This window comes from Suricata suricatta, chromosome 9, assembly GCF_006229205.1.
Source record: "Suricata suricatta isolate VVHF042 chromosome 9, meerkat_22Aug2017_6uvM2_HiC, whole genome shotgun sequence".
Taxonomy (NCBI): Eukaryota; Metazoa; Chordata; class Mammalia; order Carnivora; family Herpestidae; genus Suricata; species Suricata suricatta.
Window position 1 is genome coordinate 35382095 of NC_043708.1, and position 16233 is coordinate 35398327.

The 16233-nt window shown below is 42.0% G+C and overlaps 1 protein-coding gene across 1 annotated transcript in view; it reads right to left on the reverse strand.

Moving 5' to 3' along the window:
* The window catches only part of SYNE2 (spectrin repeat containing nuclear envelope protein 2), a 231749-nt gene that overhangs the window by 188196 nt on the left and 27320 nt on the right, over positions 1-16233 (reverse strand). The window contains exons 15-23 of the mRNA XM_029952525.1: positions 14835-15046; positions 14598-14688; positions 13667-13785; positions 13322-13448; positions 11199-11356; positions 10119-10266; positions 8630-9234; positions 4440-4619; positions 2692-2842 (exon numbers count right to left, since the gene is read on the reverse strand). Coding sequence (XP_029808385.1) covers positions 2692-2842; positions 4440-4619; positions 8630-9234; positions 10119-10266; positions 11199-11356; positions 13322-13448; positions 13667-13785; positions 14598-14688; positions 14835-15046 — 1791 coding nt within the window. The remainder of the gene's footprint in view (positions 1-2691; positions 2843-4439; positions 4620-8629; positions 9235-10118; positions 10267-11198; positions 11357-13321; positions 13449-13666; positions 13786-14597; positions 14689-14834; positions 15047-16233) is intronic.

Consider the following 16233-nt stretch of genomic DNA (forward strand, 5'->3'; position numbering starts at 1 on the left):
TCTCAGTCTATCCATATTGCCTAAAAACGAGAACACTAACACAATGGCCAAGAGACCCTCTCGTAAGGAGATTGGTATAGACCAGCCATCTCAACAGAAGGCACGCAATAATCTTTAAGACAGAAGAAGAATGACCCAAAAGTGACGCAGAGACCACCGGGCTGCCACTCCCATCGTAGGCCCAGAGTGAACTCACTCAGGGAACAACACAGCCGCCTCTGCCCAGCTTTCAAAGGACAGGTCACCGGGCAGGTCCGCAAGTGTGGCACCCCAGCCCAGCAGAGCTGCACCACCACTGCGAGGCTATCCCCCCAAGCTACGGGAATGATGCTGCCATCCCAGTGGGTTTGGAGGGCAAAACACCAAGCCAAAGAGGATTATTCTCAAGCCTTGAGGTTTAATGCTATTTTCCCTGTTACATTTTGGTCTTACTTAGGACATGTTACCCCTTTCTTCTTTCCTAATTCTCCCTTTTGGAATAGGTATGTCTATCTTAACATCCGTCCCACTGCTGTATTCTGAAAGCATATAATGTGTTTGGTTTCAGAGATCCACAGCTGGAAGGGAATCTGTCTTGGGATGAATGACATCTTGAGCCTGACTCATATCTAATATAGATCATATTTAAAGAACACGTTGGACTTCAGACTTCAGAGTCGATGCTGGGGGTGCCTGGGTGGCTCAGTTGGTTAGCATCCGGCTTCGATTCAGGTCATGATCTCACGGTTCGTGGGTTCGAGCCCCGCGTCAGGCTCTGTGCTGACAGCTAACTCAGAGCCTGAAGCCTGCTTCAGATTCTGTGTCTCCCTCTCTCTCTGACCCTCCCCTGCTTGCGCTGTCTCTCTCTGCCTCTCAAAAACAAATAAAAGGCATTAAAAAAATAAGAAAATTTAAAAAAAACGGAGTCGAGGCTGGAATAAGATTTTAGGACTCTTGGGATGGAAGAATGTACTTTGCATGTGAGAAGGACATGAATTTTAGGGTGCTAAAGGCAGAATGGTATAAACTAGGAGAACAGTCTCCAGAACTGGGAGAAGTAAATTTCTGTTGTCTATCAGCCCTCCAGTCTATGGTATTTTTTTTTATAGCAGCTTGAACAGAGTATGAAAACACCCGTAGAGGAGCTACTGATGGCAGAAGGGTCAAGACTAGACATAAATTCTCATTAGGGAGACTTACCCAAGAGAGGGGCCTCGCCTAACGGTGATGAAGTGAGTTTTATTAGATAAATAACTTATCCAGAAAGTACAGCTCACAGTTTTGGGGTGAACTGTAAGCTCATGCACCTGGGAAGAGAGAGTGTTTACAGCCACACACAGGGTGGGTCACTATGACTAACACTCATTTAGATGCTGATTAAGTTCTAGGCACTTGACAGTTGCTACTTCACCTGACTGAGAAAGGAAGGGCTTTCTGTTGAAAATCCCACTTCACTAGACAAAGGCAGGGATTCCAGGACTCCGGAGGATTAGCAAAATCAAGAATAGCTGCAAGGCAAGAGAGACTGGATATCTGGTCACTATACAAGGCAGGGGCTCAGGATCTGTGAATAAGGCAGATTTTGATCCTGACACACTAGCACAGAGTACGAAACTGGCATCGGGGGCACAGCAGAAGAGTAGCTAGGTAAACTGGGACACATGGTTGAGGTCAATCTTATAAGACTGATGGTGCTGAATTTGCTGAGAACCACGAAAACCCACAGCTCCTGAAATCTACTGGGATAAGGACAGGATCCTTCTAGATCCCAAGATCACAAAAACACAAAGCTATCTCTGTTGGATGGAAGGAGACGGGTTGCCTCTGAGCAACCCCAACGCACTGTCTGTTCGTGGTCTTGGTGGACTTCCTCAGTGAAATCTCATAGAAAAGCAGTTCCACAGTCACATACTATACAACTTGTATCCAAACAGGGCTCTTTGTGATTGATCAGTTCCAAGAAACTGAGTCTGAGAAAGTGGGTCTCAGACAAAGGCTTTTCCTCATCTATAGCTCTGGCCATGTGTCTGCACCTGAATGTCGCTTCAGCTTCAGGGATAAGCGTTCTAGATAAAGACTAAAATGTCTGCAGGAATCTGGTTGATTCTCTCTCATCAAACCATAAAGCCAGTGGGAAAAGCAACTTCCTGGTGTACAGGAGAAGAATGCAGAAGTAGGATTCCTCAACTCTTCCATTCTTCTGCCACTCCAGTAGCTAACCACATAAAATCACAGAAAATAATGACACCTAGTGTCCAAAAGTGTTATTCTTCTTGGAACATGTTGTGATTGGTTAGGCTGTGAACACAGCGGGAGCAATACGGACATCAACTCATACAACTTTACAGAAAGAGAATAAATAAAAACGTAATTGTTCCTTTGCTCATAACGAAGGGGTTTTCCCATGACCTTCATTCTCTCAAGCCTAAAATGAAGCCTGTTTTCTTTTGGGTAGAAGGTCAGTGCAAAGACTATAGCCCCAGACTCTAGCAGAACCACACCACCAGTATCAGAAACCAAACAGAGGCAACCCAGCATTAACGTGGGGACTGGATTTTTTCAAGCCCTAGAAGTAAATGCAATAAAGTCTTAGATATCCAGTAAAGCAGAGTCACTGTTCTTTTAAGCCACGTTTCAAAAACAGCTCCATTTAAATATCCTCTTTAATTTTTGAGGTCACTGTATAGAGTTCCCTTGGGGGTCTGGACTCACCTCTGCTATCCTTTTCTTCAGGTTCTCTTTTCCCATGTAGGAAGCCTGAAGGGAGATGACATTCTCTTCCTTTTGAATCAAAGCTGTCAAGACACTTTTAAAATTCTGATATTGTTTTAAGAGCTCCAAAACTCTTTCACATTGGTCAAGGCTATGGAAAGATAAAAAGTAAAACAGGTGAATCTCTAAGAACAGTAAAATCATCCTCTCTCTTTGTAAGTATCCTATAATAATGACTAATACGGTAGAGAAGGATTTTGTTCCTTTTGATATGGTTTAGCATATTGTTTTACCAATTTAATCTAAGAATGAAGGCATGTATAGTTATCTGGCAAATGGATGGTATAAATAAGCACAGGATTATGATTTTCACCAATAGTAAAAAAAAAAAAAAAAAAAAAAAAAATTCACCAGACATAAACTCTAGAAAGAAACACAGGATTCATAATCTTAAGGAATCAGCATCTCAGTTTCATCATTAACCAAAAAATATCTTGGAAAACAGCTCTCCCTAGCACTGGCCTTGGAGAGTGTTTCTATACTAATTCAGCAAGTCATAGGTGGTGTGTGTCTATTTAACTCATTCTGGAGTCAGCCCTTTTAAAAAAGTCAAGTAGGACAAATAATGTGGCTGGCACTAACCAGTCATGGGACCTTAGGGAAGTTACTTGGGCCTCTCTGGACCTCGGTTTCTTCCCTCTATAAAATCAAAGGGTGGACAAGATCAAAAACTACAGACAGGGTTTATCTTAACTAGTGTATACTCAGGTTCCCATAGAAAACAGGAGGTGCACTCAGACAGAGTTCTGTGTAAAAGGACCATTGATGTGAGAAGTTACGGGAAACTTCCAGGGAGCTGAGACATTAACCAGAGAAAAACAGATACAACACTCAGCCTCAGGGGAAAGGAGGAAGTGTCCTGAGCCAGAGAAGAGCTGCCGGGAGGGGCGGGAACCACCTGCTGGAAAGGGGGGGGGGCGGGTTAAGATCGCCATGACTTCCCTCTCTGCTTGTCTTCACATCTCCTGCTAGTAACTCCCACTTCCTGTCCTAACTGGACCTCGTGGCCTGGCTGGTACAGTCAAGGAGGGATCCCGACCACTTCTATCTCCAGGCAGAGAGTTAGGGAAAGAAGGCATGGATGGAGAACATTAGGCAGAATCAATCACCAACTGGTGTGATTCAGTTAAGGATTAACTTAAAATATCTTAACTTAAAAAATTTAATTACCATGAATTATCTGCGTGGGTGTAATGTCATCACAAGGGTCCTTGTAAGAGGAAGACAGGAGGGTGAGAGTGACAACAGAAAAAGAGATGAAAAGAGGGGGAGAAAGAGCCAGATTAAGATTTAAAGGTGCCACATGGCTAGCTTTAAAGATGGAGCCTCCAAAAAAGGAAGGCAGCTTTTCAGAATTTCCAACCTCCAGTCAAATTTGTGTTGTTTTCAAGCCACTAAACTTCTGGTAACTAATTACAGAATAGCAATAGAAGACTAATATGTGTAGGGTAATAATAATAATAAATACACTGGTTATTTGTTATTCCTCTTAGATCAACCTCCTAAATTCATCGGGCAATCATCTAGGATTCCAGATCTTGCCCCGACATTGGTCCCATGAGCTTCCCGTATGAAACGCTTAGGTTTGCTCCTCCTTCAGATCCATGGGACGTGTTTTCAACGTATTTCAAAAAGTTAATTGTACTTGGCACAATTTTTCAGATTTGGGAGGGATTTTTCTTCCTTACCATTCAGTGACTGAAGCTTTTGTACTCTCCCACAAAAGTGCCGTATTTTGGCACTGCTGATTCAGCGATTTCTCTCCGCCGCCTCCGAACTGCGGGAGAGAATTGACCATTTCTTGCAAGCATTTCTTCTCTTCTTCATATTCATCTAGATCCTTATCCAGTCTCATTAGTAATTTTTTCCTTGATTATGAAAGAGAAAAGTTTGAGAGCCAATTATTGGCCAATCTGATTCAACACAAATATGGGCAATTTGGGGAAGGCATGCTAACTTTGATTTGCCTTCAAATTATTATGCCAAAATTACACGTTTCTATTAAAGAGGTCACAGGCTCTTTGCATTCCCAGGATATTAATGTGGTATTTTAAACATAATAAATATACAAAACCACAAGCGGTAATATTTTTCTGTGGCAAACACACTTGTAAAGAAAGTGAGTATGTATATGAGAGAACACAGAAAGAATACTAGTGTGTGTGAACGGGAAAGAGTGTGGCGCGGAGAGAGGACACGAGACAGGTGGCCCTGCAAGTTCCTAAGGAAGAGCGGAGGAGGCCAAGGGGAACGGACCGTGCAAGGAAATCCTGCATTTCTACCTTGTGCGCAAAAAGCTCTTCCCCATCAAAAAGGCATCATTTGGCCTAAGAGCCTTAATCTGCAAACTAACCCGGGAAAGGTGAACTCAATCACCTAGGTCTAAGTTGCTTTTCTCAGGTACTCACTTCTCTCCTCCTCTCGTCCAATCCTCTGTGGAATCCCGTCCCATAAGGATTTCACTGTCTACCCGCTCCTCCAAAACCAACTCGTCAAGATCTTCAGTAACCTGCGCGTTGCTAAACCCGCCTTTGCTTCCTTCACTGGTCAGCAGGGTTTGACACAGCTGACCACTTCTCCTTGCTGAAAGGTCTTCTCACCTGATCCCCTGACTCTCTTGATTTTCCTCCTCCTACAATGGCCACTCCTCAGCATCTTTGCCTGGTTTGTCCTCATTTCTCTGATCTCTTAACATGGAGTGCCTGGTTACAGCTCTGACCTTTTTCCTCGTCTGTCCGACCTCACTCCACTGCTAATGTCGTCAACTCATGACTCTAAACAACATTCTAAGTGCCGATGACCCCCTAGCTCAGTCTCTGCTCCTACCTCCATCTGTTATTAAGAATCGTGTTAAGGGGCGCCTGGGTGGCTCAGTCGGTTAAGCGTCCAGCTTCAGCTCAGGTCATGATCTCACAGTTGGTAGGTTCAAGCCCCGCATCAGGCTCTGTGCTGACAGCTAGCTCAGAGCCTGGAGCCTGCTTCAGATTCTGTATCTCTCTCTCTGACCCTCCCCTGCTTGTACTGTCTCTCTCTGTCTCTCAAAAATAAATGAAAAACATGAAAAAAAATTAAGAGTCACGTTAATATTCTTATTGGAATGTCAAGTAAGTATTTTGAACCCATCATTTCTAAAACTGAGCACATTTGATCAATACCTGATAAACCTCATTCTTTCTCACCTCAGTTAATGGTAACTCCATTCTTCTAGTTGCTTAAGTCAAAGCTTGGAATCATTCTCGACTCCAACCTTTCTTTTATAACTTCTGTGCAATGTGTACATATACCCCACATAACTGTGGACTCCATCTTAAGAATTTATCCATTGGGGCGCCTGGGTGGCTCAGTCGGTTAAGCCTCCGACTTCTGCTCAGGTCAGATCTCATGTCTGTGGGTTCGAGCCCCGCATCAGGCTCTGTGCTGACAGCTAGCTCAGAGCCTGGAGCCTGCTTCCAGTTCTCTGTCTCCTTCTCTCTTTGACCCTCCCCCTCTCATGCTCTGTCTCTCTATCAAAAATAAATAAAAACATTAAAAAAATAAAAAAAAATTTATCCAGAATCTTGACCCTCTTTGCCACCTCACCACTGGTCTATGCCGTCATCCTCCCTCACTTGGATTACTACCATAGATGAACCCAGACTTCCTGTATCTCCCTCGACTCCTACACTGTTCTCTACATGTCAGCCAGAGAGAGCCTGTTACAGTGAAGACCAAGTCATTTCCACCTGCTTGGAGCCCTCCAATGACTTCCTTTGTTGCTCAGAGAAAAAGCCAAAGCTATCTCATGGCCCACAGGTTACCTGAGCCCCATCCCACTGTTCCCTCTCTGATCCCGTTTCATACTTCTTCCCCTCACTTCCCCTCATACCCCTTCTACCTCCACGCCTCTCCTCCAACACGCCAGGCTTGGGGCGCCTGGGTGACTCAGTTGGTTAAGTGTCCAACTTTGGCTCAGGTCATGATCTTGTGATTCACGAGTTCGAGCCCCGCGTTGGGCTCTATGCTGACCGCTCAGAGCCAGAAGCCTGCTTCAGATTCTGTATCTCCCTCTCTAACCCTCCCCTGCTCACGCTGTCTCTGTCTCTAAAAAATAAATTAAAACATTAAAAATTTAAAAAAACCATGTCAGCTCATTCTCATACCTATTCCTCCCTCAGCCTGGAAGGCTCTTCCTCCCAGGAGTCCCGGGGCCAGCTCTCTAATTCCCATCTGACCCAAAAGTTATTTTCTCGGTAAAACTGGTCTTGATGACCCTTTTTGAATTACAACTCCCTCCTCCATCCTTGTTTGATTTTTCTTTATAGCTTTTACCACTGTCAAACAGAGTGAATATCTTACTCCTCTCACTAGATAAGACTCTATCAGGGACAAGGGTTTTTAACTTTTGTGTTAACTGCTCTATCCCTAGTACCTAAAATAGTCCTGGGCATACAAGACGTATTTGTTGGATTGATAGTTAAATTAAAAATTAAAGCAATTTCTTGTTTATCAATGTATATTTTTTCATGTATAAATTAACATTTAATTTATTTATTGCTTATTATTTATGAATGTATAATAAATATTTATTAACAATAAATAACAAATTCGGAATTAGTTCAACACCTAAAAACTGGGCACTGTAGGAACAAAAGTCTCATCAAGGCTGTGAGCACAGGGCATATTCAGGGTTTTTTTTCTGTTTTTTATTTATTTTTGAGAGACAGAGAGACAGCGTGAGCAGAGGAGGGTCACAGAATGTGAAACAGGCTCCAGGCTCTGAGCTAGCTGTCAGCACAGAGCCTGATGTGGGGCTCGAACCCAGGAACCGTGAGATCATGACCTGAGCTGAAGCCAGATGCTTAACTGATGGAGCCACCCAGGTGCCCTGCACAGGGTATATTCAGAGGGAAGAGCTTGGTCAGCCTGAGAGTCTCAAGAGAGCACTGAGCCTGAGGGACGTGGTGGGCAGAGGAGACAGGATACGGGAAAGATTTAGAGAGGGGAGGCGAGTGCCACAAAGGTAACTTGCTAACATTGTCCCTTGAGGGACCTCGAGGCTGGCTCCGAACACAAGAATTAAAATAACAGCACGCATACAAAGGCCGCCTGCCTCAGTTTACTGCAATTCTGCTCAGTCTCCAGAATCAAAACTAACCTTGGCTGACCTCTTGTCCCCAGTCCCATGCCGTCCCACTCTGTCCCCATCCCAAGCCTGCTGGGAGGAGAGCAGGAGACCAAATAATTGAGGAACAAATAGGGACAGAGGGTGGATGCGTATCTTCTACCACTTATTCCTTTACTATCCAATGTGTGGAATTTTTTAGGTCTTCCCTCATCACGAGAACCTCGTGATAAAGACCGGAGCACCAAAGAGACTTTGAAGGAACTCAAGTACTTTATATACATCTTATTTCATTATTCCTTTGTCCATGAAATGTACACTTTAAAGAGAAAATAATTATATAACGTTTGGTAAAGGCACACTATCAACAAAAAGTAAGCTTGTTTGAAACCTCTATGGGGGGGGGCCTGGGTGGCTTAGTTGATTAAATGCTGACTTCGGCTCAGGTCATGATCTCACGGTCCGTGGGTTCAAGCCCCATGTCAGGCTCTGTGCTGACAGCTCTGAGCCTGGAGCGTGCTTCGGATTCTGTGTCTCCCTCTCTCTCTGCTGCTCCCGTGCTCATGTTGTTTCTCCCTCTCAAAAATAAATAAATGTTAAAAAAGTTTTTTTAATTACAAAAAAAAAAGGTCTACAGAGAAGCACGCTGAACACTGAATAGAGCAGGATGGAACAGAAGTAGAAAGACACAGAGAGAATTTCTTTCCTCTAACGCCTACTGAAGGTACAGAGAAGTACCGTCCTGCACGGGGACATCGACGGCCGTGAGAGACTTACCGTTGCTTCACAGCTGGAGCAGTGGGGTCCTTAAGACTGATCTTACTGATCTGATTGTACACATCTTGAATATTTCTCAGGAGTTCATTATTTTTGAAAATACACATCTCGAGTAATTTGTCTCCAGGGAACTCCTCCTGCACGCCACAGCCATGTGTCTCAAATAATGTTCTGGGCAAAGCAGCAAGAAGTTTTTCACAGGTGTCGTCCCCGCGGTCAGCATCTTTAAAGCTTACACCAAGCATCTTCAGACGTTTATCCAAATGTCTGGCCTTGTCCTTCATCAGATCGGTTTCTCCTTCTTTATCTTCTACTGTCAAGGTGTCTTCTGGTGCCGCCTGTGTATCTGAGGCTGAACGGTCCGTCACAGGCTCAAAAGAGAGTCCAGCTGTTCTCAGAGAGGCTAGAAAGTCCTCCAGAGCTTTGAGGGCATCTTTACAACTCTGTACCTTGTGGTGCGTTTCTTCAAGTTGTGTTCTGTGTTTCAGTACGATATTCTGTGTTGCACGGAGATCAACTGGGTGTAGTTCCTTTAATGCAAAGTCGCCCCACTGTTCCAAATTATTACATATTTCAACCTGTTTTGTGATGGAATCTTGGATATTCTAAAATAAAGTAAGAAATGCTGAAACGACTGAGACAGAAAAAAAGAAAGGCTGCCCATCAGAAGGGCACCTAAACTCAAAATGACTAGATTTTATCTGGAAAGCTGCTCCCGAGGTCTGCCAAGTTGGACAGGGTCCACAGAAGGAAACATTTTAATCTCAAATGATCAGAGGGCCCAGCTGTTTCATTATCTGCTAACCTTCCTGATGTTTCAATCCCCAAAAGGAAACAAGTATATAAATCTAAGGCTCCAGTGAAAATATTGAGATTAAACTGTGGAGACATCTGTTTATAATCTGAAACATAAAACTTAAATATTTTTTATTTCAAATGAGACTTGGAATAAGTAAATTGTAGAATATGCACATGTATCTAGTATAGTACTTAGGATTTCAGTCACTGGAAAAGATATTCAGAAGCAGACCTCCATTTTGAATTCAAAGAAAATACCTAATTATTTACTCCACAGTATCTACTTTCAAATTTGTGAGGAATTAAAGAGTTGAGGAATAAATAAGTCTTGGGGCACCTGGGTGGCTCAGCCAGTTGAGCAACCGAGTTTGGCTCAGGTCATGATCTCACAGTTTGTGAGTTCGAGCCCCTCGTCCGGCTCTGTGCTGACAGCTCAGAGCTTGGAGCCTGCTTCGGATTCTCTGTCTCTGCCCCTCCCAGCTTGCTCTCTTTCTCTCTCTCTCTCTCTCTCTCTCTCTCTCTCTCTCTCTCAAAAATAAATAATAAAACATTTTTTTAATTAAAAAAAAGAAGTAAATAAGTCTTAGTTGTTGAAGACTTTCTGCCATTGCTTCTCATCTAACTATGTATAATCAATGATCTCTGAGGAATTGATTTATTCTATGAGCGCACTAGGAAAACTTGTATTTACCTTCAGGTTTTGATAAATGCCATCAGCATTAATGAGATGAAATTCTTGAATGGCCATTTCATGGAGGAGCAGGTCTGAGCCACAGAGAAGAAGCGATTCCTTCTCCACAGGCAGCACAATCTTCAGTGCGGTCTCCAAAGATTCCATTCTGGGTGACAAATAAATCCAGACATAATGGGAAAAGGCACCATAAAGATAATCTATACAACATATTAATGCCATTGTTCAACTAGAAACAAAAAATAATTACCCAGTAAGAATACATACAATGATATGTATCAATTATCACATTAAAACCCAAACCCAGCCAAAAACAACAAAACACACACAAAAACAAATCCAGCAATCCAAAATGCCAAAGAATGAGTTGTTTGCTATATCCATATATTCTTTTTTTTCCATAATATTTTATTGTCAAATTGTTTTCCATATAACACCCAGTGCTCTTCCCCTTAAGTGATATCCATATATTCGTAATAGCTTAACAGAAACCACACTGAATGGAAAATTGTTGTAAAACATATTGAACCTTTCCATACTTTTTGAAGTGCAAAATGCTGAATGTAATTTAACTTTGCCTTTGATGACAAAGAAATGTCATTCTAAATACTAATTATTTTATTAATGAAAATATAATAGAATTCAAAGAAATAGGCTCTACTAATAATAAATGAAATGTGTGACCTTGGACAAATAACATACAGACCCTGAGCCTCCGTTTCCTCCTATGTAAAATGGGGATATGTCCAGGGGAAACACACCCTATGTATAGGGGATAATAACAGCACTCTCATTTTGGAAACGGGAAAATCAAAACCCAGAGAAGCTATGTGACACAGCCAAATTCACGCCCAAGGGCAGATGAGGGGGAGAGCATGACCTTTGAAACTCAACAGAGTGAAAATTCCACCTAAGTGGCCAGTGGGGTGGCTTGGTTAGGTTACAAAAGCTCCCGGAGTATCAGTTTCGTCATCAGTAAAAATGGCCATCATGGTAGCAACCAAATAAAATACTTAGTATAGAACTAGCTTAGCTTAAAATAGCATTAAAATTCATGGTTAATCAATCTCAGAGTTATACCTGGTACCAAGAGTCATCTGAAACTCTCTTTCTTTTTCTTTTAATCTGTCTCTTGCCTTGCTTATAAAAGGCTTCTTTACGTCACTCTCAAGCTCTTCTAACTTCAATGAAGTGATTTCAAACTCTTTCCAGCGAGCATCAATTTCATTTTCTAAGACCTAGGTGAAACACACAAAGTCATCTATCAACTAGAGGGTTAACAGGCACGATCATTCTGTTCTAACAAAATTAGGCATTCACCAACTATGAACACAAAGCTTCATATGAAAATACATTAAAATTATTTTTAAATCCAATTTCATTAATAATATTAATTAAAGTTAATTTTAAATTAATTGTAAAAATATTTTCCAACCATCCACAAGTAGCCTCAGAAGACCTACTCAGTGAAGTCAAGGGAGTTAACAACGAAGGAACCCAAACTTTCTTCCCATAAGTCAGTGCAGAGAATACAATTCAGAAAGGTGAGATACATGTAAGGGTGTGTCTGAGCCTGAATGGCTCAGGCAGTTAAGTGTCAGACTCTCGATTTCGGCTCAGGTCATAATCTCATGGTTCGTGGGATCGAGCCCCTGCTCAGGATTCTCTCTCTCCCTCTCTGCCTCCCCAACCATGCCTTCTCTCTCTCTCTCTCTCTCAAAATAAATAAACAAACTAAAAAAAAACGAAAGATATGTGTTATGTACGAATGGATATTCTGGCTCCTCCAGAACAATAATAAATCTTTGTTTCTCCCTAAACTAAAAAGAAAACTAGAGTGAACTAAAACTGTTCCTATTAAATAAGAAGTGACTGAAATTAAATTATGATTTATAATTAAACACATGAAAACTCTATTCTATCCAGCTCCTTATCTTATTAGTTGTTTTCCTTTAAGGCACTACCACACAATTTTACTGAGTGCTGATTGTTATAATTTGTTCACTTTCCCCAAGGATCAGCACAGCGTTTATAACCAGCTCATTATTCAGTTACTGGAGTAAGGTCTCAAGACAGTTTCTTAATTGTGATGAAAACGTGCTAAATCCATCACTTGAACAACAGAGATTTTAACATATTAATTCTGCTCACTCAGATGGAAACTAGGGAAAACCCAGATGGTAGAGTGTGACTCGGGAACTGGCACAGTAAAGGGAAGATAACTATGAAATATGGGAGGGCTGTAGGCTTTCCCACGGTTCTTGTCTCCACCTGATGGGTGTTCTGTGAGGGTCATTCTAACGCATGTCCAAGCAGACAACAGTGTTGCCCTGCACTGCATTGATCATCTTCAAAATAAGGAAGATCTTCACTTGTAGGGCCTACAATTGGAGTGGCCAACACAAGACAGTTTTTTCTGTAGCTCCTGAGCCAAATGTAACACTTCCGATGGCTCTCCACATGCTTACCCACCAGAGCAGAAAACTCCCTCCACTGTCTACCTCGTTATCGCCCAACATCAGACAAAGTGACAATTTGGTCAAGATGATGATGACTGGGGGCACCTGGGTGGCTCAGCTGGTTAAGCATCTGACTTTAGCCCAGGTCCTGATCCCACAGCTTGGGAGTTTGAGCCCCCCCTCATCAGGCGCTGTTTGACAGCTCAGAGGCTGGAGCCTGCTTAGGGCTCCTGGTCGTCTTCTCTCTCTGCCCCTCCCTTGTTCACTCTTTGTCTGTCCGTCTGTCTCCCTCAAAAATAAATAAACATTAAAAAAAATTTTTTTAAAGATGATGATGAATCAAATATTCAGAGCCATTGGTTTTTCAGGTATTGTTAATTTTATAGCCATGCAGTTGGGCTATTGGTTGAAATTTCCTTCAAACACGGTGTTTTGACCAATTCTTTTGAAGCCCTTATTCTATCCTACACACAATCCAAAACTCTGCAAGCCACAGTATCTCAGGTACCAAATTAGAGCAGGAGGAATAAATTGGACCCTAGACCAAAGTCCTTCCTGGGTTTGGTACTTGAATGCAAATCACTTTCTGAAATAGAATGACACTGGAAATGAAATCCAACAAAAAGAGTTCTTTGCAAACATCTAGCGTATGTGACCTCAACAAAAGTAGTGAATTCTATTCTCACGGTGGTATTATTTTCTAATAAAAGATAAAACTTCTCTACTAATATTTTTATTAATTACCTGTAGATCTGTCAGTTTAGCCTGGAGACAAGCACTACTCCTTACTTCATCACTGGAGAAATCAGAAATAATTCTGAATTTGTTGTTTTGCAGGCATAGCTCAAGATTTTCTCTGTGTATATCATACCTGGAAAAAAATTAAATGCAAAGCTACTTAATTTTAATAAGAAAACAAATTTTTTAAAATTACTGTTGATTATACATAAGGAAATCTCAAGAAATTTCTGCTTAGGTTACTGGACTACATGCAAAAATGACTAAGGGATTATGAACATGTATTAAAGTACACCATGTTGTATTAATAAAAGATTTTGGGAGGATTTTCCAGTTATTTAAAGGAAGTACCTCTCTTGTAAACTACTGCCAGATGCACTGTGATCCTTCTCATACTTCTCCAAAACGCTTTCTTCCTGTTGAGGCTTTAACTTGGATTCCAGGCTAAAATTCTTAATTGATCCCAGTGCCTAAGCAAATATGCAAAATAGCAAACATAATTTAATTGCCTGAAACAGACAAATATTTTATAATACAAAGGTATATCACTAATTCTTTATACCCTCAACCAGGATATAATGAAATTTATTTGAAGCTTCTCAGGTCAGAGAAAGGCCTTCCCCTAGGACAGAAGTGATTTATTACACAGAGTCTCACCTTCTAATTGGTATATCAGCACAGAAAAGGCGTTCTCACAGCCCCAAGGCCCCTAAATACTTTCTGCCTATGACCGCATAGCCATAGTCAAAAGCCTTCAGAAACCTAGCGTGCAGGTCAGACCTCTGAAATAAAATACACCTTGTTCCTTCCCACAGCTGCAGACTGGTGGTCTGGGCCATGACACACGGTCCATGCCCACTTACCTAAAATTCAAGAATTTGGAAAATTCAATTCCCAAGGGAAGTAAAGGACATTATACTGAGAAAAAGACAAATAATAAATGAACTAGTTTATCTCCATGGAGCTGAGGCCTCTGTACAGATTAAACTCAACCTCTTGGATGCCTGAATAGGAACGGGCACAGACAACGTGTGTTCCTAACGGCTGCAAATGGTCTCTTTCTGAAAGAATTGTAACCTCAGAGGAAGAAGATATTACTCTCGCTATATAGCTTTGGTTTGTTGGATTGTAATTCTTTGAAAAGGAGTCTTCCTTGCATTATTTCCTCAGCTGATGAAAATAATCAGATAACTAAAGCTAGCAACTAATGGGAAGCGGATTGTGGTACACTTGGCTTTTGTCATTGGGTTTACTTCTAAAATACATTATCCACATGTCACACCTGTTCAGCTGATGGCTGATTATCTGAGTTTGCAGACGCCACCTCGCTGTGGGCCTTCCTCCCTCCGTTCTCAGCTGTGCTCCTGGGCTCCCTAGGAAGGAATCAAAATTGCACATTAAAACAGAGAAAGAAGCAGGAAGCCTAAAAGAGAATAAATAACACTTCTTGTCATTTGATTTTGCGAGGAGCTTTATCCTGTTTTCCCCTGATGTGTAGTTATTCTTAGGAAGCACTCACTTGTTTTTCGACAGGCCTCCCACCATGGGCTGCAGCGTCATGTGAATCTCGGAGGCACATTTCCGAAGTCTTTCTATCTTTTGTTCATAATCTTTGAGGACTCGCCTCACTTCTTGTTGATTCTTCTGTGAAGTCAGCTCTTCACAGAGCTCCCGTAGGACATCCATGCGGTCATCTAGCTGGGACAGAATGCCTTCCTCAGAAAAGCAGGCCTGATTGAGGAAATAAAGCAGGAAATGTGTTTCAAATGAGTTTACGTGATTAGTCCACAAGGATTAGAAACTAACAGATGTGTGTGCCATTAACAACATAATCTTTTATAGGCCACCCGCCACACGCCTAGTGTTGTAACGGGCACTGGAGAACAAAGATGAGAAAGCCAGCCTGAAAGGGATTCACCAGTCTAGTAATGCAGTGAAAGAAACCCCAAAATATATCACCCCAAAATATACCTCTTTTTTTAAGTAATCTCTATGCCCAACATGGGGCCCAAACTCACGACTTCCAGATCAAGAGTCGCCTGCTCTCCCGACGACAGAGCTAGCCGGACGCCACCAAAAATATGCCTCTTTGATGTGAAAATCATTTTGAGGTAAAGGCAACTGAGAAGTAGTAATCACAGGGGCGCCTGGGTGGCTCAGTCATGATCTCACGACTTTGGCTCAAGTCATGATCTCATGGTTTGTGAGTTCGAGCCCTGCATTGGGCTCTGTGCTGACAGCTCAGAGCATGGAGCCTGCTTCGGATTCTGTGTCTCCGTCTCTCTCTGCCCCTCCCATGATCATGCTATGTCTCTCTCTGTCTCCCAATAATACATAAAACATTAAAAAAAGTTTTTTAAAGCAGTAATCACAGAAATAGCTCCCTGCTTTCTGCCTAAAGGCTGGAAATAAAGTCTGTTTTTATTAGCAATAGACGCTCATCAGCCCAGAGACAGTACCAGAGGAATCTGCAAACAAACCTTGTTAAACTAACTCTTATCTTTGTCTTGTCAATTCTTCACAAATATATGGTTTCTTTGTCCTTATACCTTTGTCCACAAGGTATAAAAATTTCCTTCTCTGGTCACCACTTTCTTTGGGTCTTTACTCTCTTGTGAAGGCTCCCATGTACATGTAATAATTCAATAAAATATGTATGATTTTTTCATTTGCCTTTGTCAGTTTCATTTTCAGGGACCCTCAAGGTAAAAAAACAAAAAACAAAAAAACAAAAAAAACCACTCTTTCCTTCTCTACAGTGGCCACACAAATAATGGGCACATAGTGTGACAAGCGTTATGACAGGGCCACCGCCTGCCTTCAGGAGTCTGAGAAAACCTACTCCACATGCAGGAACCATCTGAGGGAGAGGCGGAACGAATGAGTCTGAGGGCTCCGAGTCAGCGCTGAGAGAGGTC